Source organism: Sceloporus occidentalis, unplaced genomic scaffold, assembly GCF_023333645.1.
Source record: "Sceloporus occidentalis isolate IW3139 unplaced genomic scaffold, rSceOcc1.0.p SCAF_68, whole genome shotgun sequence".
NCBI classification, from domain to species: Eukaryota; Metazoa; Chordata; class Lepidosauria; order Squamata; family Phrynosomatidae; genus Sceloporus; species Sceloporus occidentalis.
The window spans coordinates 2157873-2185623 of record NW_028317048.1 but is presented as its reverse complement, the minus strand read 5'-3'; the positions used below and the strand labels follow the sequence as shown (position 1 = coordinate 2185623).

Below are 27751 nucleotides of genomic sequence, written 5' to 3'. Positions count from 1 at the left end.
ATATCTTAAAAATGACAGCATGGTGTAGTGTGGGGCCCAGGGACAGCGTCCACTCTTGCTCTACGTTAAGTATGGCCCTGAATACATCCAACTTGGGAGAAGAAATTCAAAGTGGTTTCTCATGAGGTTGCATTTGCCACCTGGTTTGGCATAGCTTATCATGTTTTTATGGAGTTTTATAGTACCCCTAAAATGTGGTGTCGTTTCACTGTAAGAGAATGGAATGAGTTCTCGCGTCTCAATGGCTGACAGGCGTTTTGTGTTCCAGTTCATGCATCTCAATGCTCGCTGTGGTTATACCATTTAAAAAAAAATACTACTACATGTACAATTAAGCAGGGCCAGGCTGGCGATGAAGAGGAGCCTTTAGTAGATACAAAAATACCCAAAGTGAGGAAGATAGACAGATCTATAAAATTAGGCAGAAAGAGGCAAAGAAAGTTATAAGAGCTGCCAAATCACATGCAGAAGAGCGAATTGCCCTCTCAGTAAAAAATGGAGATAAAACATTTTTTAGATATATAAATGAGAAAAGGAAAGTTAAACAAGGATTAGTTAGACTAAAAACAAAAGGAATGTATGTAGAAGAGGATAAAGGTTTAGCTGTTCAGTTTTTACAGATGAAAATGAGGGAATGGGACCTCAGTTGGGAAAAAAAGTCTGAATCATTTGAAATATGTGAGTTTATCGAGGCGGAGGTTCTACTTCAGTTGTCTAAGGTAAAGACAAATAAGTCGATGGGGCCTGATGGGATACACCCCAAGTTATTAAAAGAGCTTGGGGGTGTACTAGCAAAAGCGTTAACTGATATATTTAACGAATCATTGGTAACGGGAGTCGTCCCTGGGGATTGGAAAGTAGCGAATGTTGTGCCCATTCACAAAAAAGGCAGTAGGGAGGAGTCGGTCAACTACAGGCCAGTTAGTCTTACATCTGTAGTGGGGAAATTAATGGAAACAATGTTAAAGGAAAGGATTGTTGAACATCTGAAGTCACATGGGTTTCAAGATCAAAAACAACATGGGTTTTCCTCAGGAAGATCATGCCAAACAAATCTTATTGATTTTTTTGATTGGGTGACTAAAGTAATTGATCGCGGTGGTGCAGTGGACATTACGTATCTGGCCACACGCTGCAGCACCCGATCTGGTGATTATGGGGCGTCATAGCCCGGTGTTCCACATGGTTCAGGACTACAGTTAATGAAGACAACTGTTCAGCCTATTCACAACTAAGCCACATTTATTTTAACTGTGCTCTGCCATCTTCATGACCATTTTCTGCCCACAATTCATCTGTGTCCCTTCCAAAGGTGTTTCATTTTACTTATTATTTACTTATTCCGATTTGTTTGCAGACGTGCGTGTTCTCAACTCCAATCGTACTGCCCACACCAGCTGAATAAGCGTGAATTCATGGTTTTTCACAACCTATTAGTGTAGTAACTATTTGCGAGGTATACATTTGTTAGCAGAATATAAATATACATAATTCTGTTTGTGCCAAATTGACATGTAATCTACAGAAACTATTTCCACTAGAAATACAATTTTATCCACCGAAGACTGCACAAAATGTAACTGACAATTTTACAAAGGTAGTTAAAAAAAAAATCAACATTTGAGGTATGGTAAACATTTTCTAATACGACAGTATTCTAGGGTCTTTCCAGTTACAACACGAGGCAGGTATTGGATTTATAATTATTCGTTCCTACATTTGATTTTCTGTACTGCGTTGTTCTGTTCTGTGTTGTTTCCTCTTCCCTTGTGTTCGCTGGCGCGCTGGAATCTAAAACAGATGGGATACCTGGATAGTTGGTTAAGTAAACCCATCGTCACACAGTTACAGAAAACAACGTCTATGACAGAAAATTTCGGAATCTAGACTTACTCTAGAACCAGAGAAAACAGAAAAAATATAAAAGATATAAATTTAAAGTGAATCCCATGGGGTGGGTCTCTGAGCATAAACTGCAGTGCTGTATACATTAATACAGGCTTGACAAGAACCTGATGTTATTTCATTTTATTCCAATAAACTTTCTTTATCTAGAGGCTTTCTGTTATTTTCAAACACCACACTGAGCTGATTCTTTATGGTAAAAGTAGTAAAGTATATTTCTTTACAACTGAGTGATTAAGACTGAGTGTTTACTGAAGGTATTAAAGGAGTCAAGGTGTTAACAGAGCCAGAACCAGAGGCGTATCTAGGGTATGAAGGGGGCGCCAGTGAGCGGCTTTCAAACGCCGTCTTTTTTTTTTTTTATGCGGAGGGTATATAGTGGCTAGGGGGGGAGGGTATATAGTGGCTGGGGGGGTATATAGTGGCTAGGGGGAGGGAGAGGGGGATAGAAATTGATAGGAGAGGGAGAGGGGGGTAGAAAGTGATAGGGGAGGGAGAGGGGGGTAGAAAGTGATAAGGGAGGGAGAGGGGGTAGATATAAGTAAAGAGTGTGCATTAATGTATGGATGCATTGAGTGAATGAGGGAGCGCATGAGTTAATGTGTGGATGAGTTGTCTGAATGAGGGAGAGCATGAGTTAATGTGTGGATGAATTGTCTGAATGAGGGAGGGCATGAGTTAATGTGTGGATGAGTTGTCTGAATGAGGGAGAGCATGAGTTAATGTGAGTTGTCTGAATTAAAGTGTGAATTAGTGAGTGACTGTAAAAGTGTTTGTGTATCATAGATGTATAATTGTGGAAGGGCACTAGCAGGAGGTTTGAGCCTTGGGGACCAAGATGGCACTGGCCGGACTGTTTGGGGACAAAGCTGACTTGTGCTGGGCTATTTGGGGACAAAGATTGCAAATCGTATGTGTTATCTGGGTGCTGGTCAGGTTCTATGTGGGCAGTGTGGACGCCAGGGCTGGCTTTGGGGTGTGCAACCTGTGATCTATGCCTGTATGGGTTTTTAAATATACCTTTAATGCCGTGTTTTTATGTGAATTCCAATTGATCTTTACCTGCAAAGCTGGGTTTGTGTTATTCTGTAGATCCATATGTGCTATGCTATGTTTCCATACATTATTTATGTGTACCTGCAAATACAGGGTTAATATGTCTTATTCAGTTGATTAATACCTGCAATGCTGTTTCCATGTATTTATTTGATCTATACCTGTGATGCTACATTTCATATATTATTATTGTATACCTGCAAATACAGGATTTGTATGTCTGATTCTGTTTATTTGATATATACCTTCAGTGCTGAGATCACAAGTGAATTTCAATTGATCTGGGTTTGTGTGTTGATCTATACCTGCTATCGGCAGCAGGAACTAATATTTATATATATATATGGGCAGCAGGGGCTAGTAAATGGGTTTTAGATATTTGGACAGGGGCGCAATTTCAGTGCTCGCCATAGGCGCTATTTTCAGTAGATACGCCTCTGGCCAGAACACATACAAGTTGCTACTATTATATTATGCAATAACTAGAATTGTTTTGTTTTTTGTTTTTTTTCTAAACTGGACAATATTTGAGATGCCTGATACTGGTTAAAAAAATAGATTGGTAGGAGTTACTCTTACAACATGCTACATGTACACCGATAAAAGTTATCACTTTTAACTAAATAATACATTTTCTCTTGGACTGATACAGCTATATCCATTTTCTTTATTTGCACAATTATTAATTCATATAAGTCAAGTAAGTCAAAACAAAACAATGTAATAAATACAATTACATCATATTCTTTATTTTGGAATATCGATATTTATTTCCAAATATCATTAAGCTTCAATGTATATATCATTGTCACTTTCTGGTGGTTTATTAAAATTGAAACTAAAAAGAATAAATAAAAATGTACCCACCATTTAGTGATTCATTGACAGTAGTGTTCTGATTATCCAAGACGATGGTTCTGCCCAGATTTGCTTTATGTTTTTCTTCTAAGGTTGTACAATAGGTGACAAACATTACAGCAAAGTTAATATTAATACAACATAGAATAATTATAAAAATGTGTATCAATATTCCTAATCAGCATATGATTTCTATTGGGTTTTTTTTTCAGTTTATTCAGTGACAATGAACTGAATTGATTTTTTGGGATATAACCCGGAAACATTTAAGAGCTTGCAGTTGCGATATTCTACATACTCGCTAATTAGAGGGAAAGGTAATTTGTGACTAAAGTACCAAGATCACCGTTTTATACCATTATTGCTAAATCAAAATTTTAATTAAATAACTAAAATGAGCCAAAAAAGGACATCTACCAATAGTATCAGGGAATAAATGGGGGTGTTTCCTGCAATGTCAGCAGGAATGCCCACTGACATCAGGGGGCAACCTTACAGAACAAATGATCTGTGCCCCCCTCCTCCCCAGATGACCCCCAACACCTCCAGGACTTTCTCTCCTACTCATCTGTTTTTGGTGACACTGGCAGGCTGACTGGGGGCAACTATGGCACAGACAATCTGTTTGGAGGCAGTGATAAGCTGTTTGGGGTCAAAGGTGACACTGGGGTCTCATTACAAATTGTAATTATTTTGTTTTCCACCTTACCTTATTTCTTGCATTTTACAACCACCTTGCTCCTGCTCTTGGATCACATCCAGCCCCAGCAGGCATCATCTGCTAGTGAGGTACCCATCCCAGCCCCCCTTAATTGGTGGTCCTGCATTTTCGAGATCATAAGCTTCACGGAACTGCTGATTTATATTTTAGAAAAAACGGATCAAGACTTTGTCTCCCCGTGCTGACCCTCCCTCCCCAGGACAGCCAGGCCGCTTTATGACTGTAATAGTTGTACCCCCCCTGATGGCAGCCCTGGATATGAGACCACATCTAATGAGCATTTATCACACTTGGCAGAGATCAGTATTGCCACAAACATAAGATAATTGCACAGTAGGATCTCACAATAAGTCCTAGAATTTATTTGTGCTAACAACTATTTTTATTGAATACAGTAATATTAAGAACACAAAAGATTATTTTATCTTTATGAAGTAAAGGGGAATTAGAACCAGATACATTTTACACAGAGAAAATACAATTTCTGTTACCCCCTTATAACACATCAGTTACCTGTATGCCCGTTTTGGCTGGGTTCCGAAACGCAATGTCCATTCCTGCCCATTATGTCGTCTTCTGATACACAGGTATTCCTTAGCAAGAAGTATGTGTTCATCTTTCCTTTTCCTTTAATGTCAATTACTCCTCTTTCTGCTATTTCAAAATCTAGATGTTTTAAGCAACTGAAAGACATCAGTGCCGTGATTTTCAGTGTAAAGTAATTCATTGTATAGAGTTATACAGCGACAGGGCTGGCTCAGCCGTATGCAGCTTGGTGATTACCTAGGGTATTGAGCTTGTAGTAGGTGCCACGATAAGGTGCTCTCCTTCATTAACATGCAAGTGCATGTACAAGGGGGCACACTTCACATAGGGCCAGTCCTGAATAATATATAAATGCCTCCTGCAAGGTTACATATGTCTGAAAACCCTAGAATTTATATAGTACACATACCCTGTCATACATGTTTTTCCTTGAAAAGAACCTTATGGTGGCGCCAGGGGCGTACCTAGAGTATTTGGCACCTTGGGCGGATCCTGTATGTGGCGCCCCCCCACATACACACACACTTTAAAACTGCATAGCTTCTATCGTTATATACTGGTGCAGACACTGAAGGTGGTACAGCATTACTGTTATTATTATATACTGAGGCAGACATTGAAGGTGGTACAGCATAACATCTATCACTATATACTGAGGCAGACAATGACGGTGGTACAGCATAACACCTATCACTATATACAGAGACAGACAATGACGGTGGTACAACATAACACCTATTACTATATACTGAGGCAGACATTGACGGTGGTACAGCATAACACCTATCACTATATACTGAGGCAGACATTGACGGTGGTACAGCATAACACCTATCACTATATACTAAGGCAGACATTGATGGTGGTACAGCGTAATCCCTATCACTATACATTGAGCCAGACATTGACAATAGTGCAGCATATCTCTTATCACTATATAGTAAGCCAAACATTGATGTGGTGTAGGCCTACCACTTCATTGTCTGGCTTAGTAGTAGGGATGCACCGAAACAAATTCTGGACTGAAACCGAAAATGCAGCATTTACCTGGCCGAAACCGAATATGACCCCCCACCATAAAAAAAAAAAATCTCACACTTTTATTTAAAGTAAGTAACACACCAAAATAGGACAAAAAATTAAATAACAATATTATATTATATAACAGCAATCACACTCCTATCATGCCCAGGGATACCCAGATTCCTGCATGTACTAGCTGGCTTGGCATGATAGGAGTATGATTGCTAACAATGCATTCTCACAAACTCATTAATTTTATCCCTCATTCAGACAATTCATCCATTCTCTCACTCATTCTCACAATGCATCCACACATTCATTTATTCTCTCACTCATTCTCACTGTTTATTTATTCCAATATACTTTCTTCCCCCCTCCCTTCTCACTCTCTACCTCCCTCCCCCTGAATTCTTTCCTACCTCTTCGATCTCCTTCGTCTGTCTTCGCTGTCTTCTTCCGGTTCAGAGGGCACGGACGGCGGTGGGCGCGGCTTCAGTGTTGTGCGCCGGGATCTGACAACAAACCCCGGCGCACAGCAGCAGTTGCCGCGCGCATCGCAAGGGAGCGGTATCGGAGGTCTTTAACAGACCTCCGGCTCCCTTGAGTGATTTTAAGCCGGTTAAAGGGAGATCCTTGATCTCCCCAACCGAGCTTGCTCCTCCAGCGGCGGACATTACTGTCTGTCTCTGGAGGGGTGCCCGGTGCCAGCAAGTTGGCACCCCCCTGATGACCGGCACCCGGTGCAGACTGCCCCCCCGCCCCCCGCTAGGTACGCCACTGGGTGGCGCCTCTGCCAGCATGGCACTCAAGGCATAGGATTCTGTGCTTAACACTATACTACGCTGATCTTTATGCTCCCAGTCTTTACACTGAAATCTTGTATTTAATTTAAGTGGGACATAAAACCCATGTGTGGATGTTGTGCATATTCATGTTTGCAGTGCATTCATCTATTGGGCATCAGTTTAATATTGTGCCAAGAACATTTTGCACAACTCCTAATCATACCTAGGAACTCTCCTGGTTTGATCCGGAGTCTCCAGATGAAGATCTGGTTCTGTGAGTCTTAGAGCTAGTTTCTTCTTTTTCTAGACGGGGAGCAGCATTTGGTAAACCCACTTCCCACTAGTCTGGGGCTAGGCTTGCCCCTATGCATGACTATCCTGCCCTTTCACAAATCCACTCCCCAGAAGAAGGAGAGCTCCAGACTGCCTACCCTGTGAAGTTCCCTGGTGTGCTCAACATACAAAATGTCATAGAAATAATTACAAGCATCTTAATGACTAGCTATAAAAGACATACAAACTACTTGGTGTTTGTAAAGGCAGTATATGTACTCTAAGAAAGTGCTAATTAGTAATGTGAGAAATTTCTAAAAGGAATAATTATATGCTTACCTGAAAGTTGTGGGGCTCAGGTGGATTTTATCTGGTACCCCATGGCTTTCCATCCTGGAGGCTGTATTTACGGTGTCACCAAACAAGCAATATCTGGGCATTTTGTCTCCAACCACTCCAGCTAATACAGGTCCTGTGTGAATTCCCACTCTAATCTGTAATTCCATAATTCAGCCATTAATCAAAACGGATCTGTCATTTTGCCCAAATCCTATATTTTATGGCTCAATACAGAAAATCATAACCCCCCCTTGTGATATTGTTTCACAGCTTCCACATGGCCACCTTGTGTTGTAGTGAAGCAGAGCACCAGAATATGATGTCATATCTCAGAGGTTGACTTCATTACATTGCAAGAAGTAAGGTAGCTGCCCATGGTTCTCCATTGGTCCTGGCCACCTATAGACACAAGTTTGGTTTGGAGTATACTAAACATATTGTATAAAATAGCATTTACACTTCAGAACAAGCAAATGTGTGTATTAGAATAGTATGTCTATAGTGTTTTCCCCGTTAGCAATTCCTCCCCATTTGTTACCTGACCTTTCCCCTTTTGTAGAAGCTAAAGTAGGGTAGTCTCTTCTAACCATTTAAGTGTTGGGGTCTGGATACTTTTTCACCCCAGGGAGGCCAGGACATTTTTTGTAGCTTTTGCCATATTTCAGTTACAACCTTATTAACTGTTCACCTAGGGAAACCTACACTTTTTTCAAGACATTAAGCTATTCATAAAGAATCAAATCATATGCCATAATGGTACAAATTCTTTACCTGAATGGGTTCGCCGGATACAGGGTTCATAACCTGCCTCGCTGCTACTCTCATACCAAGAGCAAAGTTGGCAACTCTCTCTGCATGGCTTTCAACAGCAACTGGGACACCTCCGACAACCATGTATGCATCTCCTATAGTTTCCACCTGAAACATTATATATTAACATTAATTAATGTACGATAGCGTAAATAGAAATTGTATAATTGTTTGAATAGTAATTTTATCCTACAAGACTTACAATAGACTCAGCGCTTGCCTCTGTCGTTTTGTTTTGCTTTACAGCATACCGGTAACATGTTCAGTAACAGAGGGACTACTAGGACTATGGGAGCTGGTAAAGGGACCAGCAGCTCCTTTGCTGCAAAACCATGACAAATCATCATGTTGGGAGATCAGGCTCCCTGGTGAGACGCTGCTCGATAGGCCAGTTACTGCTCTTCCCAACCTGCCCATTAAAACTTTGGAGGTCCATGCCGAGCTGAGCGGAGAACCAAGATATGACACTCCGTTGACTCCCCATACCCTTCAGAATCAAATTCAAACTTCTGACCTACAGAGCCCTTAACAACTCTGCATCCCCTGTATATCTCTACCTTTCTGTCCAAATACTCCCCTAACCGTTCTCTTCCCTCCGCTCATGACTTGCATCTTTTTTCTAACGCCATTACCTCTTCGCCTCTCAGTATTTCACCTGTGCTGTACCCCTTTTTTTCCATTTTGAATTAGGCTACCATTTTTCTTATACGCCTTTAAGGATGTCTATGAAGTAACGTGTTCAGATCTTCCTCCCTAGCTCACCTATCCTAGTCCCTCTCCTGCCTTCTGACACTAGTGTCACTAGTGTGGCTGATCGTTCCCTAGCAGCGGCACTTTACAGTGTTTCTGTAAAGAGTTGTGGCATATCATGGTGCTAAATAAAACAATAAAACATAATAATGCACCTGGGGCTATGGCTTCTATTTGGTCTAATTAAGTTTAAGTAATTTATCTTAAATTCATGTAAAAGGAGTATGCAGAAGAGTAAATTCATGTATGACTTCGTGCACGCTTACATGACAGCTTTGAGAGCTGATGCCCTCACTTACCTTATACACATCATGAATACTTGTAAGGCGATCAAACCTTGAATACATTGCATTGAGCATGTCTACTATATAAATAGGTTCACAAGCAGAGCATATGTTCGTAAATGTCACTATATCACTGAACAATATCGTACAGGTTTCAAACTCCCCTGTGTAGGGAAAAAAATAACAAACAAAAAAAAAATCATATGAACGGCTTACAAATTCCATTAACATTTATAACCTGTGTATTTTTTATTTTTATTTATTTTGCCATCACCAAATATTTTCCTTAAATTTAAATAATTAAACGTGATGTTGGAGATATTTTCCTTGCCTATATTGCACAATTAAATATTGTTTAAAATAAAATGTTTTAAATATTATCAAACAACCCACAAACCATAAATGAGAAGGAAATTTAAATTGATTCAGAAATATAAATGTTATTGCTTGGTCAAGACTCCTTGTGAAAACCTGTTAGGGTATAGACCTTCAGTGGTGAATACAGGTCTCCAGTAGGTTGTGAGAAGGACACATGGCAGCTCTCAGATCTGTGCTACAGATAGCAAGAGGCATTAGTAACATGAAGGAGGTGCTTCATCACTTTACAGATCGCTGTTAAGACCTCACCTAAAACATGGTGTACAGGTCAGGAGACTCCATCTCCAGGAGCACATTGACATTATGGAGAGATTTTAGAAGAGGGCTACTGAATTGGTGAATGGGTGAATTTGCAGCATAAAAATTATCAGGAAAGACTAAGGGAACTGAATATGTATAGCTTGGAGGAAAGAAGACAAGGAGGAGATGTGATAGAAACATTTAAACACTTAAAGTGATTTAGCAAAGTACAGGAGGAAAGTTTATTTTAAAGGAGGGGAGATGTTACAAGAGGTCATAGGTCGGAAACTGAAACAGGACCAAAGTCCCATTAAGACCCGAGTCTTACATCAGGAAAAATGGGCAGAATTGATGGGCCGACTGGTTCTTATCCATCATCAAATTCTATGTTACAAATGCACAGAGGTCCATTGATTCTACTGCTGAGTGGGCCAGTCAGCTGAGCAGTGGTGCTATCTTGGCAGGAAATCACAATGGGACAGTTGGGAGGTATGTTATATAAACATATTCATCATGATTGTATAGATGATTTTACTTAATCATTTTATTTTTCATAATGTTTTACTTAATGTTGTATAAACTTAATGTTGTATAAAACTATTGCATTAAGGATGAACATAATTTTATAGGTTGGTCCTTCTACAGGAAACGTACCGGCTTGAACTTTCTTGCCATCTTTGAGCTGATTTGCCACGTGTTTGGGCAGCATGGCATACAGCAAAGTTTCTGTTTTCTTCTTTTCAATTTCCAAGTTTTTTGAAAGTATTCTCAGCTCTTCTTTCTTTCTCTCCAGCTGATTGGCCAGCTCTATCTCAGCAAGTCGTTGCTGGTTTAGGAGGATCAGATCCCTCGTTACATCATGCTTTGCTATGTCAGAAATATGCATATTTCGATCCTCTAGCTCCTGCAGACTGCGCAGTTTTGGGGAACACATGTATAGCATGCATTGTATCGACTCCATCCATATCATATACCCTTATGCAAAAATAAAAAATAAAAACAACAAAACCAACTCATTAGAAAAAAATATATATTACGATATATTGATTAATTAAGTTAATAGAAATCCAAAGAAGGAATGGAGTTAAAAATACTAATCTTAGCAATAGTTTGGCCACGTATAAATCACTTGATATTAAATTCTACACTATAACTAAATGCTACACACGCAAAAATGCTATAATCATGGAGCAGAGGTATTTCTACATTGTGTTTAGTATTTTAAAAACATGACTGTATTCTTAGTTTTTTAGACTATACTTCTTTGGAATAATATAGTCTAGACCAATCGATGGTCTCATCAAGATTAGGCAAGTGACTCATTTATAATTCCCCACTCTCTTTTACAGAGTTAAGTGCTTGAACAGCTTTTGCAAAAGTACTGACATGATCTTAATTTATCCGTAGCATTAAGTTTGTGGGACGATGATAAATCACTTTAGACGCACTGCAGAAGAGGGCAGCAGTGTACTTGAGTAGGTCTCAAGCAGCTTGTGTAGGAGAATGGCCGGTCTAAAGAGGCACAGCCTCTGTGCTGCATGACCAGGAACAAATCACTTTATTGGGTGATTGGTTCTGTGGTCCACCATATACTTAATTAGCTGGCTGGGGAGACCTCTGATTCCCTTTGTTATAGGTATATTTGCATTATGGTGGTCTTTGCCTAGCCTGCACAGCCTCAATAGCGCTATTGTCCTTCATAGGCAGAACGCCTTTTGTGCTTGAGGGGTAAAGCCCTTAGGCCCTTCTCTATATGGATTATTTGTAGACAAGCCAACTAGTGAGGGTGGATGAAGAGCAAAGAAGGTTACCTGTCACCAGTATCCTTATAGCTGTGTTTATTATTATTATTTACTTCATATATTAGTAATACTATAACTATGCCCTCAAAAAACCCATCACACAAGACAAGAGTTTGATCACACCTATACCTCTTAGTTCTAGCATTGGATGATATTTCCAGGACTCAGGCATCATTTCCCTCCTTGTTTTCAGCACAAACTGACTATTGAGAAACATTTGGATGTTGGTAATGGTGAAAGTGACTTGTGGATGGACAATTGCGAAATATTCATCCAACTTGATATCCATAATCTGTATGCCAGGAACAATTTTTTGTATGTTTACCCCGGCCTGTTTTACTTTGAGCTGTATCAGGAAAAGAGAAGTTTGAAATACATGTGAATATTCGATTAATGAACTCTTAGGACTGGAACATAGTAACATAGTAAATTAGGTTGAAAAAAAGACACAAGTGCTTCAAGTTCATCCTTGCTGTTGACTGAGATGTGGAAACTGCCTTCCTTCTGCTACTTAGTCTAGGCCAGTGATGCTCATATTAGTCCACAAAGACTGCACACAATCCTTAATTTCGGGGAATACCTAATTGCATTTCAATAGCGTTTAAGGCCTAATGGTTTACTCGGTCATGCAATTGCAGGAATTGATAATATTGCAGCATCTTCTAAGAAAACATTAGTTGTGCAAGACAAACAGAGCTCAATACTTAGAATGTCAAACAGGATAGGAAAATTCATAGAACAGTGATAAGAAAGATAAAAACAACAGAGAAGATAGGAAATGATACAGGCTGATATATGCAATACATTGTGCATACACTGTAGTAAATATAAATATGTTTTGGTAAGTTAATTATTCGCACAAATTTGTCCACCATAAATAATTACAACAAAACTGTCAGATTTGATATGCACTTCGAGCTATCATTGTCAAGTTCAATTAACACTTATTCAAGTATAAGCTTGGCTTGAGAATGTGAATCAATTAAACTCTGATCCAGTGACCTTGCTAGGGGCCAGACAGGGGCCATGCCCCCCCCCCATTCGCACCCCAACTTAAACTCCACTGGCGTTCTTTTTATACCTGCTGCGAGAAAGCACTGATACGGTAACCTAACAATTACTGCCTTGTGGTGCCTATGAAGTTCAGCAACTTTTTGTAATGTGTGGGCCGGGTAGGACAGCCAGCCGAGCAGGTGACCAGAGAGCAGTAAAGAATTAGTGGACGATAGCTGAGCCTTAGCAGAAGGATGGAGTTTGATCATTTCTGTTCAGCATTTATAAAAATGCTTTTTATATATGCATGTTGCATGTGGAGATGATATTTAATTTATTTGATGATTGTGTGTATATATATATATATATATATATATATATATAATTGCCCCCTACTTTTGTCCACATGTTCATTCCCCTAAATTCCCTGATTCAGCGCTTTCCCTTTTAAACTTTGTTCTTACTTGTTTATCAAACACGATGTGAAAGGGAAATTCATTGCAAAATGCTTTTACATCCATCCATAAAGTCTCAGGATATACTGGCTGGAAGGTATTCAACAGACTTCCTAAAAGTATATGTTTTTAGTGAAAATACAGAATGAACAAAAAGTATTACGTCATAAATGCTTCTCCTTGCATACCACATCCAAGTCACATTGATTATGAAATTTTTGATGATCATCCACATTCTAAAGGGATCTCAACAACATCTACCTAGTATCAAGATCGTATATATATCTAAGTAGTTCATAAACAAATATTTCATCATTTTTATTAGTTTTTAGAGACTTATGCCCATTCTAGTTTTCTTGGAAATGTAGCTACATCTACTTTTCTTTGACGCACCCCACGAAATGGCACTTTTGTTTGGTTCATACACTTGTAAAGATGGTGAGCTATAGACACCTGTGGTACCCACAACACTTTAACTCACCAGGATGATGCAATGAATATGAGAAAGAGGGTATCTCTATTCATAAATAGGAATGGAGTAGCATGAAGGTACAAACTTGAACTAATAGTTTAGGCTTTGTAAATAAAATCATATAGGGTAGGTAGGTGGTCCTTGGAAGACCAACATGTTTCAAGAGTGGCCCAGTGGTACAAAATGTTTGAGAAACACTCACTGAACACTGACACTCACCCTGACAATTTTCTTGTAAGGTAAAAAAAACAGACATTGTTGATCAGTTTATCTTTTATCTACTAATGTTATAAAATGCCGTTTGTAACAGCTGTTTCGTACCTTTTGCAAATATCACCACATTTCTTATGATATCCCAATAGGATTTCTTATTCTGTTGAGATGATGCATTGCTTTGATTTATTCTTTTCTTTATTGCTTCATGGCGTTTCTTCTGTGGCTTTGAATTACACCAAATTAAATGGATTAAAATGGAGAAAAACACACAAACCCCACATACTTCTGACTATGCCCACCCATGCTTCAATACTATTTTTAATAAAAAACATTTTGCAGCGTGTGGTAGTACAGTGACTTTATGACTTTAAATAATTGCTACTCAGCTGCGTTTTAAAGAAGGATTCCCATTTGCAGGGACATTTCTGGAAGTAGGAATTATAAATTTAAGTCTTAGACATTAATTCTGAACACAGAACACAGTTACTGTTAGTACCTCTGTAATCTTGTTGAGAGGGTCTCTATTTCGTACCACAAGCCCTTGATTTGAGCAATTTTTATGACATTCCATCCTCTGAAGAATTTCAAATATAACGTGTTCTTTCTTTCCTGTACGCTCCACTTCTTCATTTTGATAAATAATCTTCATGGTGACATCGATGTTGAAGAAGTCTTTTGCTGCTGATTCTATAATCCCTGTAACAGTGATATTTTACAACAAAGGTAAATCAGGGTTGTATTTCTTTCATTGGGGGTACATAATTCCGCGTCAAATACACACGATATTAAAGTAACAAATACTTAAATGCAAATATATAGTAAGGAGGGATTTACATGGAATTTTTATATAATTCTTAACTGACACATCTCCTATTCTGATTTACAAGCCAACATCAGTTTGAAACTCTTTTGTACATCTCCATCCATGGGTCAGGAATAACCAACGGCATCATATGAGCTGATGGACTCCCAGAGAATGGTAAGCATCACGTGAGCCATGCAATTACAGTTGGAAGTACTGGTGTTGCCAGTCCTGTATGGATCCTCACATGCTTCATTAAGTTCTGTTTTTAGATAATTTGTCAAAACAGGAATTTTCTTGTTGAAAGGAAAATTAAACAAATTAAACCTTGCGCCACTGGGCATCTTCTGCCTCTCGTCAATTTTCCCAGTTCTTGATGTAGAAAAGCGTACCCACAATATGCTGAGTACTGGGTGATGGTTGATTCAGTGACTGGCCATATGCCTGTGCCTATGTGGCGTGTGCTCCTAATCCATGCACCTACTGTTACCCAGGAACATGAATAAATATATAAAAACAGTAAATAGCAGCCCAAAAAGTGAATATTGGTTAATTGGACATTAGCACTTAATCCATTCTGGGGGATTTTGAAGAATTTCACACATCTAGTCTGCTTATTTTCCCTACTTTAAAAACCTCAAAGCTTGTTTGGTCCTTGGCCTTTGCTTATATTCAGAATAGCCACGTGTTTTTTCCATGTATGCTTTATATTTTCTGGAATAATGTCCATATATCTACAAACCTCTCAGTGAAGTAAAACTTCCTTACATTACATCCGTGTCTTTTACCCTCTAGTTTTAGACTATGACCTTTCGTCCTAAAATGTCTTCTTATGTGAATCTCCTGGATGGTGTATCCATGTTCCTCTTATGAATTTATATCTTTAGGAAAAGTAACAGCTAGAAAGTGTAGTTTTTGCGACAATGAAAATACCATTGAAACAATCTTTTCTTATGATTTAACGATAGAGGAAACTGTAAAGATTTAAGGAAAACAAATACCTGGGACAATGTGACATAATCCATGTCGGTCAGAGTAGTAGTGTAGGAGCATAGTGCCATCATCTGTTTTTTCTGCTCGAAACGATGGAGCATTCATTGCCTTCAAAATGAAGGAAAATATCAGTTATTATATACATACCTGGGAACTTCTGGGCTCCGGCTACCCGGAGCCTACCCTTGCGGGCCTGGACTGCCCACTGACGTCAACTGTCCCGCTGACGTCAGGGCGTTCCCGCTCATGTCAATGGGCCTTCCCGCTGACGTCGCAGGAAACACCGGTATTTAACCCCTTAACGTCCATTGCCGGGTCAGGCACGTCATGCAAAACGGTCACTTAACGACCTATGACGTGCCTGACACGTCATCAGACTTAAACAAGCTTAGAAAGTGATCAATGATCACTTTCTAAGCTTAAACGGTGTTGCTGTAATGCCTCGATGTCGAGGCATTCAGCAACACCGAGATCGGCATGATGGGCCATGTCTGGCCCCTCCCCTCCTAAACGATCACCTCCTAAACTTCAATGGTGTCGCTGGAATGCCTCGATCAGGAGGCATCCAGCGACACCAAACACTTACCTCTTGATGGACTGTGACCGCTCCGGAGAGCGGTCACAGCCGCAGCTGCACGCAGTCTTCACCATCCGCAAGATGGCGGCGGCCCGGGAAAAAAAATAATAAAGTTGAAAAAGTTCGCTAGACGGTCTCCTGACCTTCTAGAGAACTCTGGCTCCACTTGCTGGTTGAATACAGGTACTGCATTCAACCATACAAGTCAATGGAGGCCAGCTTTCTAATCACTATGTGATTAGTAAAATATTTTAAAAAAAAATAAAAAAAATAAAAAAAAAAAAAGAGAAAAAAGGAAAAAGCTTAAAAAAAACATGGTAACATTTAAAAATTATTATGCTTTAGAGGAACTATCCAGTTCCAGCAAAATGTAAAAAAAAAGTCCAAAAAGAGTAAAATAAATAAAATAAAAAAATAAAGTTTATTATTATGAGCAAGTGCTAAAATTAGCGCTGTATCTTCCCAAAAATCCTGACGTGGAAAAATTTTAATAAAAGCATTTCAAATACCCAAGAGGTGTCTAATTTAAAAAAATGAATGGTTTGATGGGGTAAATTGGAGTGGCCGGGCTCAAAGATAGGGCATAGGCACAGACTGACCGAAATGGGGGGAAAAAAAAGCGCACTTCCAAAATGTGGCATTTTAACCTCAAACACCAGACAAACCCATACATGTGGGGTATGAATGAACTCGGGAGATGTTCCTGAACACATATTAGGGTGTTGTTTGATAGTGACGTATACCTGGAGCTATAAATTTATACCCAAAGTACAATTTGTGTGAAAAAAATAAATAAATAAATAAATAAATACTACCACAAAGTGTGGCAAAGGCTGGTGGTAGAATCTGATGCATGGAAAGGGTTAAATACTACCATTTTAAGTACCTTGGGGTGTCTAGTTTTCAAAAATATATGGTTTTATGAGGTAAATTGTAGTGGCCAGGCTCATAGATAGGGCATAGGCACAGACTGACCAAAATAGGGGAAAAAAAGCGCACTTCCCAAATGTGGCCTTTTAACCCCAAACAGCAGTCAAACCCATGCATGGGTGGTATCACTGTACTCGAGAGATGTTATTGAACACATATTAGGGTGTTGTTTGATAGTGACGTATACCTGGAGCTATAAATGTATACCCAAAGTACAATTTGTGTAAAAAAAAATACCAAAAAAATACTAACACAAAGTGTGGCAAAGGCTGGTGGTAGAATCTCATGCATGGAAAGGGTTAAAATACTAGCATTTGAAATACCTTGGGGTGTCTAGTTTTCAAAAATATATGATTTGATGGGGTAAATTGCATTGGCCGGCTTCAAAGATACCCGAAATGGCACATGGGGGGAAGAATTACCAGATTTGGAAAAAATGGTTTTGAAATAGCAAAACGCTACCTGTACTTAATGCTCCATAACGTGCAGAAAAAGGCAAAAAAACATAAAAACATTGGGTATTTCTAAACTCAGGACAAATAGTAGAATATATTTAGTAGGTTTTTTCATTAGCTTTTTTGGATGAGTAAAAGATTTTTGGGGTAAAAGTCAGAAAATGTGGGGTTTTTTTACATTTTTCATCATATTTTATTATTTTTTTTATGGGAAATTAGATAATATGATTAAAACAATGGTATCTGAAGAAAGCCCTTCTTGTCCTGAAAAAAACAACATATAATTTGTGTGGGTTCACTAAATGAGTGAAGAGAAAATTACATCTAAACACGAACACCGCAAAAGTATTAAAACAGCCTCGGTCCCAATGGTACAATAGGTAAAACACAGCCTGGTCCTTAAGGGGTTAAAGGGAATAGGTCAGGGAGTAGGGTGTGTCAAGGCCTCGCTTCGGTGACCTGGAGGATTCAGGATTCAATCCAATCGAGCATATGCTGGACAAACAAGTCCATGGAGGCCCCACCTTACAATTTACAGGACTTAAAGGATCTGCTGCTAACGTCTTAGTGCAGATACCACAGCACACCTTCAGATGTCTAGTGAAGTCCATGCCTCGACAGTTTAGGGCTGTTTCGACCACACAAGGGGGACCTACACAATATTAGGCAGGTAGTCATAATGTTATGGCTGATCGGTGTATAAAGAGACTAATATGTAGCTGTTTGAAAAGAGTATATAATAAATAAGATCTGAAAAAAGATAACAGATTGTTTCTTATCTGCTGAAGACCTACTTCAAGAGGACATTTTGATTTGCAATGATTATTAATCACCAAGGATAGGATAGGGCAGCTATCTATTTTGTGTTCACAATGGGTTAACTTTAACATGACAAAGGTGAAACAATTCTGAGGGTAAACATGGAACAATAGGCAAAACATTATATGGAGATTGCTCCAAATTTGAAAAAATCCAGATTTGTTCCAGTTTTGCCTTGATTGATATAACTCATAGAGCCATACATTAGATGACCACTGTGGTTAAATCATTATATGACGATCAGGATTCAATGAACCATCTGAAACCTTGACTTCTGCAGAAAGTGAGGATCACATACTAAAATCACACTAACACGCAGGGTCATCCTCAGGGTAAAAGGGGAAGCCTCCCAAGATCCCAGAAATCCTCAGGGGCCCATCTATGTATAAACATTTAAACCAACATTTAGCAAAATCTAGCTATAGTGTCTGCTTAGGATAAATTAAGGTGGGTTTATGTGATTACGTGGTCAGCTATTGTCCCTCAAAATGCATAATGTATATGTATGGGGCCCCAGAACAAAGGCTTGCCTAGCCCTCCATTAGAATAAAAGATGTCCTGCTAACAAGCAAGTGACCCAATCACAATGTAACAATCCAGAAAGCAATCGCTAACTGCTCAAATGCTTATACACATTTATGTACAAAAGGTGTACTGTTTCGGTATTGGTCATTCTGTTTATCTAATCGGGTCAGAGGAAAACTTCTTATTGATATTAGCACATGTCATTGCCACGACAGAAGCTCATTAAAGACAAATTATACAGTCAGTGGTGTAAGTACTTTTATGTTTGCTGATGTTTCTTTTGGTATGTGTTTACTATAATAATAAATATTATTAGCTGCAATAGCAAGACAAGTATTTTCACCTATCTATACACTTAAAAAGATAACATAATTACATGTATGCGTCAAATATTGGGATGCAAGTGAGAATATATGATAACATATGAACCCGCGGCAGTGTCAATGACTGGGAATCTGATGTGGTGAGTATAAGTAAGTCGTAATTTAGTGAATTGTCATTCATGAAGGGATAATGTAGCGGCTTCTTTTTATGTTATAGTTCCAGATTTCGCATTGGAAGTGGTATTGATGTCTTGTCACCGGTATACTGAGATTTTGCCTCTGCATATGTGCAGGGTGTTATTTAGCTTTCTACGGTGCCTAGAAGGTCTTTAAATATGTCTTGTGGATAAAGTTTACAATGGTCTGGATTATCCACTTGCCCAATAACTTTTTAGCAGTTGCAGTTTAGAATACAAAATCGCAATTTGGGTTTTAGGCGGATAGTTAAAAACCCATTAACATGTATATTGAACCAAACCCCACAACTGCATAATTCTTAGTAGTCATTTGTGTATGCAGCAACATTATAAACAATAAATATATTACCTCATAAGAGTGAGCCAAGTAGCTATGAAGGGCATCTAGATTTCCTATAAATTCCATCAGATTCCCCCCTAATGTGCGCAACATGCGATCATATCCAGACTGCTTACAGAAGGAGAAGAAATATGTTCCAAATAATTTAAGTATGTCTTCCTCAGATACATCTGAAAACATAATGATGACAATAAAATTATACATGTAAATACCGAGCTCCTTCATAACCTTATAACAAACTATTATGTCCTCAAAAACGTGGCCGCACCTGATTTCAATGGGAACGTTTTCCCAGCCAACCAGTGGTGGGATACATGGGACCACAGAGGAAGCAGTAAGTTTATGGAAAGTGTTTTTATTTTTAACATTTTTAAAGAATGTATATTAAAATACTCGTAAAGTACCGTACTATAACATGCATTCTTCTTGGGCAAGGAAACCTGGGACATTTATGAACTTTCCCAACTTACATATCTATGTAATGATGAATTGACAGTATACAAAATTGACAATAATATTAACACAGGCTAAGACATACAGAAAAGGGTCCTGTTCGGCTCATTTTTAACCCATTCAATCCCCTTCACTTGCCCCCATTTTGATCACAGCTTCACCAGCCTAAGAAGGTGAGTGATAATTATCTTGAAAAAAACATGAAATGTTAACTACATTTAAGCTTAGTGTTATTCTTACCTTATCTCAATGTTTCTAAACTTTCCCAACCAAGTGTCCATCGTAACTTTTTTTCCAACCAAGCAATCCCAGCTAAATTCCACTTACGACATTAAGATGAAGATAGATAAAATTAAACAAAGTGGGACTAGAGGAGGCGCTCAGCCACTTAAATTAAAAGAGCAAGCGGAAAAGAAATACTAGATGAGGTCAAAATATAATATCCTACCCACAAGGAATTACTTACTAGAGACATAGAATGCTAAAAAAAACATTAAGTAACAAATAAAAAGTACACTTACTTAGCATATGACATGCCTCCTTTATCAGTCTCATTGTAATGATGTCATCATAAACCTCGTAAGTCATGAATGTATCCTGGACCTGAGCCCGTTCTCTGAAAATATAACATACTTATGAGTATGAGTGTACTCACTGTTGTGCTCTAAAAATAAATTCTATTTACAAATCAAACCATCATATGTATTGTATTGGCAATGAATATAGATGTCACAAGCAGATGTTATGTAGAGTTCAAAATCTCAAACAAAAAAATGAAACTTAGGGTGTATATTAGTTTCATGAACGAAAAGTTTATGGAAAACAGTCTTTTTTTATCGTCTGGCCAATATAGCAAGTATTTTATTTGTAACCCCTTTGTGCCGAGATGTGAATACATGTACCATTATACAGGTTCCTAGGCCAAGTCATGTATTTACTCAACATTAAAAAAACAGTGATACCCCAGACAGAACAGCTCCGGCCGTGCCTTGTTAGTAGTTCTGGTTACGTGATAAGTCTTAATGAGTTAATCAGCCGGTGATAAGGATGCTGTCTCAGTCACCATTGCTTCTCTCCTCCATGTGCTGAGATAAAAGGCTGCATTGTAGCAGTTTGATGGGAAGATCGTGTCAATAATCCTCCTGCGGCTGGTAACACAGCTGATAAAAGTGTAATCAGTGATCTCTTACAGATACATTTTAACATTCACAGGTGGTACAAGGGGTCCGATTAGTTTACAGTTTCTTCTGGTGATTATTATTAAATATCTACCGTATTATATATTCTGCATGCACGTTTTATAGAAGCGGTGTCTTCTAAATAAAATATGCAATGGCTTAAGATTGTATTATTACAGTATACAACATGATTCATATACATTAGATATTATTGTACATTTATTATGTAATAAAAATTGGAGAATGCAATAATGCCATAATGCCAATATATATATATATATATATATATATATATATATATATAATATTTATACTGCCAATCAAAACTTTAGATACATTAAAAATACATATTTAAACATCTATTATGAATGCAAAAATGTTTTGATGGGTTACCCACCTCAGTTTTTCCCATATATGTTCTCCAAATTTTTCTGTTACTAGGGATTTGATACAGGTGTTGATGAAACCATACTGAAATAAACAAATGGATAATATCAGATCTTGAACATTGACACTAAATGCAGAAAGAAGATGAACAAAGCAAAGGACATTGTAGATGTCACTACTAGATATGACTTTCTATAGAATACAACTCTAAAAAAGCATGTAAAAATTTAAAATAATCACTACATTTATTAAAGCTACTTTCTATTGTTTTGGTGGTACTGATGAGAGACTTACCATGATAATATTAATGACAATGAGAAATAGTCTCTCCAGGTGTCTTGTTAGTGACTGTCACTCGCTAGTATCTAAACCATTAGAAGACAGCAGATTATATAGCGCACTGTGCATTTAAATACACCTGCTTATTGGTGGCTGGAAAATTATAAAACCGAGGCAGAGAGGCAGGTTAACCACCCTTTTCTTTAAAAAATATATTAACTGGCCCACTTTTAATGTTTGGGACATAATAAATTGCCAATTTTAAGCTTTAAACTAAAAAAATAATGATAACAAAATATATATTTTTTATATTTTTTTCTTTTGGAATACATTCTTTTGTCTTTACAAGAAAATAAATCATAATAGATAGAGTCTTCAGACATTGGTGATATTGGTAAACATTCCTTTTTTTTAAAATGTGATAACATGTCTCCTTCAGGGATGTCTCTTCACATAGGAAGAAGATACTGGATACACTATATGGACAAAAGTATTGGGACACCTGGCCATTACACCAACAAGGACTATTATGACATCTCATTTTAAATACATAGACATTATTATATAGTAGGTCCCCCCTTTGAAGCTATACCAGCCTCCACTCATCTAGGAAGGCTTTCCACAAGGTTTTGGAGAGTTTCTGTGGGAATTTTTGCTCATTCATCCAGTAGAGCATTTGTGCGGTCATGTTGGACAAGTAGGTCTGGCTCGCAATCTCCATTCTAGTTCTTCTCAAAGGTGTTTGATGGGGTTGAGATCAGGGCTCTGTGCGGGCCGGTCAAGTTCTTCCACACCAAAGACGGGCCCAAAAATCCGATGTGTACCATTTAAGTCGGGATGGTTAGGAGGTATTCTTCCCCTGCGAGATATGGTATGTTTTTCATGTACAATATACATGCTTTTTTTGGACACATTTATTAAGGTTGTGGTGGGGTTTTTCAGAAAAATATTGTTTTCATTACTTTGATTACATATGTTTGTTTTTATATATACTGGGAAATATTGGGGGGAGATGCTTTATCTTTCTTTTATCATGCAAAATTATGCACACTTTGTCTTAAACTTGGCAAGTGCAAAAATCTTATTATGTCCTAAAAGTATATGTATAAGTTTGCCAAGGAAAAGTTTACAAGGTTGCCACCTCAATATAACTGTAGTAAAACTATATATATAATCCTGTATACTTTATATTAATGCTGTAATTCTCAGAGTAATAATGTGTATAAATAAATTTTGTATGCTAATGATACTCTGCATATTATGATAAATACATGTTACTTAAGCCATTAATGGATTGTTTTTGCACTCTATGTGTTTTTAACCAGCGATTAGAGAATTACTATGCATAGTTTTAATTAGTGATTTTACGGTCAGACAGCTCTACCGAGACAGTGATTGGTTTCTTGCAATTTAAATGTGGGTGGTTTTGTGTAAGGTGTTGTCTACAATTAAGCCATTTTGGCGAAACATGTCAGACTGGTTTCCTCCGTATGTTTATGATTTACTGGCATAGGAAAGAAGTGTGCTGTTTGCCTGTTTGAATATTGTTCACTAAATTAAAAAATTAGTCTAACCTCACATGGTAATATGTGAGCCCCTCCATCAAATGGTTAAACATCGGTTATTGGTGTTAAATATGATTAAATATAAAAAAATGTAGTAAGATTATATATTTTTTATGTATTTGTGATATATCTCCTGTGATGTCTATTAAACACTAAAATTGTCATGGAACACCATGAAAAATGTGTTTTTTTACGCTTAAAGGTATTTGCTAAACATAAAAGGTACCATTATTTTGAAATTGCCCTGTGTCCATAAATATAACGAAACTATGCATGTTAAAAGTAAATGCGAGTAATATTCTTATTTCAATAACAATTGTATTCTTTTAATTTTGTTTAAAAAATAGAAACAACTGAAGAAAATATAACTATACATAAGGGAAAAATCTATTCCAAATGAAAATAGATGAAAAACAAGGAGAAAAAAGAAAAGTAAAATAAGAAAGCTAAGCTTTGATTTTGCAGAGTGTAATATTTCAGTACATGTTTATTAAAGAGAAACTCACACTTAGCAATGTGAAGAAGAGGAAAATAACATACCGGTACTTTAAATTTTGCTTGGTGTCCCTTATTTTAGCGGGACTTCAGACACTAAGGGATGAAGTCATAAGTGTTTTTTGCAACAACAGCGTATTGTTACAAAGATATATTTTGCTATATTTGTGACAATAATTGGCTTGGGTAAGGTCGTTTAATATGCAATCGCCTCCAAGAGGCTTCCAAGTTGCAAGAACTAGCTTCACAAATAGCCAAGGTCATATGTAGGTTATAGGTCAGGTGAAACAAATACATAATACAGTTAATATTTATGTGACTTTTTCTGACAAATATTATATATTCCTTAAAACTACAGGACTATAACAGTAAGGTGGGAATTCCCCTTAAAAATTAGAGTACACTTAATCATGTTCTGTATGGCATGATGCTTTGGATCTGATTGCTGTGCCACACTGACATCTATTGGCCATCCTAAACCACCAAACCATTTCAATGGTTGTAGATAAGTGGATCATAATTGTTATATATATATATATATATATATATATATAGATAGATACTTTAATATTAACATTGCAAGAGAGTGCAAATACATTATCTTTTAATATAGGCCCATTACAAGAATATGGAAGACAAAAACAAATTGGCAGTTAACAAAAAATAGTTTTCTTATTCGCTAAAGCTTGTGGCAGTTTAAGAAGGTTGAACTTGATAAACACCAAACAACCGGAGTGGATTTCCCGGGTTCATTAATAGAGGGAACTTAATTCTAGCTGCCCATGGCATCTATCAATGGCCTTGTTTTTTATCTGGCTTTCTAATGCTGATGTACCCAGCCACAGTTGGCGAGAGTGAGTATATACGCAGTGTGTCTTCATATTTGTGTTTTCATCTATGTCCGTTTATATTCCCTGTTATCTACCATAAGCTGGTTCATTTTGTTTTGAATTTAGGTTTAAATTTAAGGGTATTAAAGGCCCCTTCTACAGCCTTCGGCAAATAGATTGGATATCTCTCTATTCTCTTGATGCTCGTTGTTCCATTGCTGGTTCTCCATGTCTGACTGTTAGCGACTGTTGTTCTGGAGAATTCATCATTGGTCCTTCGAGGCACCCGCAGTATCCAATTGGAATGCAAGCTATGTTCTCTGCTACTGGTGGCCACTGGGAGAATAAACAAAAATAACTTATCTGTTACAAACAAATCCGAAATGTATAAATAACAAGATACATCATGGCAGTGTCCATGGTATTCATTAGAAGATCAAAGGAAGGCTGGGAATATGACAGAAATCTTCAAATGTACTTCAAAAAGTACTTTTCAGAAAGCACTAGAACTTGAAATTCTTTAAAATAGGTAGAAGGAAGGCAAAATCATTCCTACTCAGAACAGGATTGTAATGGAAAGACTATATGGTACTGGTCCTTACGTTAAAGCATCTGGAGTGTGGGAGGTTGCTGATAGACACCAAATGATTTATGAACCTGTTAAACATATGCGTTTAAATTTTACTTAACAAACCATCAAAGTCCACATCTGCATTTCTGAATATACTGCTGGGTTCTCTTATTCTCCTTTCTGAGTCAAGTTCCGCAATAACAGAGTCAAAATATGCTATTGCTTCCAAGATATCAGAATTGGGATGTTGCCTTGAATTCCCCTTTGTGTCCTGCAAAAACAAATACACATAGAGAATATTCTATTCACATACACTATAACCATATTTTTCTCATCTCAAATCAATTTGATGTAAGTTGCATAGTAGTAGTTAAATTGCCATTTACCCTGGAACACAATTTAACAAAGGCATATATACGAAATTGAGGGACTTGCTTTTCTTTCGGTCTCTCGTCAAAGCACTAAATAAAAATGTATAGCATGTATAAAATACTTAAAGTTGCATAAGCTTTTGGGGTTCTTACAGGTCTATTCGTCAGATGGAAGCCTTCAATATAAGGAAGAGACATCTGAGGCCTGAACCTTAAAGGTCCCAAAATCTTATGCAACTTTATGCATTTTTCTACATTGGTCCAATAAAAGGCATTAACTTATTCTAAAACGTATTTGAAAAGGAAGGAACTTCCCAGGATTGCTTCTTGGAGTCCTTCTAATGTCTTCATTTACATTGAAGCAGACTTGTCACATTACTGATTGACAGAGTATATTTACTCAACCCCTTCCCCATTGCCTGTTTGTCAGGGAAAGCTGCTATATAAACTGCTTTTTGGGATCCTCATAATAGACATTTCTAAATACAAAATCAGGCAGATATTTAGACATTTAGGCAAGTAAAAAAGTTTACTATGCAAACCCATATACACAGATTCTAACCACACAAAATATAACCACACCATGCTATACCTTGCGATCTTTTGTCTGATTTGCGGCTAACCTTTTCCCTTCTTTGGAAGATGAGGTGGATGAGGGGCAGTATTCAGGTGTGGCGGTCATGGACCTTAAGGTGTGTAGACTGGTCAGATATTTTTTTCTAAGAGCTAACAGATCCTGAAGATACTGCAAAAAGTCTTGTGTCTTCGCAAGCATCCATGCTTTGTCATCATCTTTATATTGGCAGCCACCAGAAACATCAATGTCTGTGATACTTTTGTACTTTTTTAAGGATTCACTGAAAGTTTGTCTCCCATGACTAACCACATACATAGATGTACTGCGAACCAGTCGCACAGGGGATATTGTCCCATTATAAGATGAATTTCCTTCTACAAGATCTCGACTGCAGGAACTTGGATGAAGTACTGAATGGATTTTCCGTAACATATTATTTAAGGTTTTTTATCCAGAAGCAGTCAGTTATTTTGGAATATCTCCATGTCGACCTCAGTAAACTGGTATCTTCAATACGATCTCGTAATTTCCTGTATGTAAAAGTACATGTTACAAATACACTTTTGCTCTGTATATCTATGTCTTCTGCTGTTGTTCATTTCATCAAGAAGAGGAGATAACCGTTATCAAAAAATAAAAAAAATGTGATGGTTCGGAATTGTTTTCCAAATATTCCATTAAATAATGGTTCTTTACACACCATTGAAGGAGACAGACTCCATGTCTAAGGTAGCAAGTCCAGAAACAAAGCTTGAGGTACACTGATACAGCTAGTGAGAGATGGTTTCAAGTTTTGTATACCATGGCAACCGTGAAGGTACATGACTATCTGATGGCAGCCTATTGTTAAGGAAATGGAAGAGTCAGATAACAAGATGGAATGCATACAGGGTAGAAGTTCTAACAGATGCAGCACTAGCTCATTCATACATTATCAGTGGATATCAAATACGGCTTACAAAGTAATTAAAATATATTATTTTTTACCATTCGTACCGAGGGTAATAACTTACCTCTGTAGCAGAGGGGAGGAAAACAGCCTTGACTTTGTGCCAAAAAGGCCAGAGCCAAGCCAGATCTCAACTAATTTACTGAACCCAGCCTCCTGGTGGCATGTGGACCTAAAGATGGAGACGCAGGAGGTGTTTTAGCCAGCCCAATTCTAGCTCATGCTACTC

The 27751-nt window shown here is 37.8% G+C and overlaps 1 protein-coding gene and 1 pseudogene across 1 annotated transcript; both read right to left on the bottom strand.

Moving 5' to 3' along the window:
* Positions 1–1889: 1889 nt before the first annotated feature.
* Positions 1890–23782, bottom strand: LOC149286501 (guanylate cyclase soluble subunit beta-2-like). The gene is made up of 15 exons (XM_089493923.1): positions 23744–23782; positions 21896–21969; positions 20842–20936; positions 19877–20037; positions 15710–15809; positions 14379–14602; positions 14012–14063; positions 13228–13331; positions 11900–12116; positions 10623–10943; positions 9366–9514; positions 8278–8424; positions 7507–7661; positions 5054–5223; positions 1890–1894 (listed from the first exon to the last, which is right to left on the bottom strand). Exons 1-15 carry the CDS (start codon positions 23780–23782, stop codon positions 1890–1892), a joined length of 2013 nt encoding a protein of 670 aa, XP_089350049.1.
* Positions 23783–25160: 1378 nt separating this feature from the next.
* Positions 25161–27005, bottom strand: LOC149286500 (uncharacterized protein C13orf42 pseudogene; annotated as a pseudogene).
* Between the last annotated feature and the right edge of the window lie 746 nt (positions 27006–27751).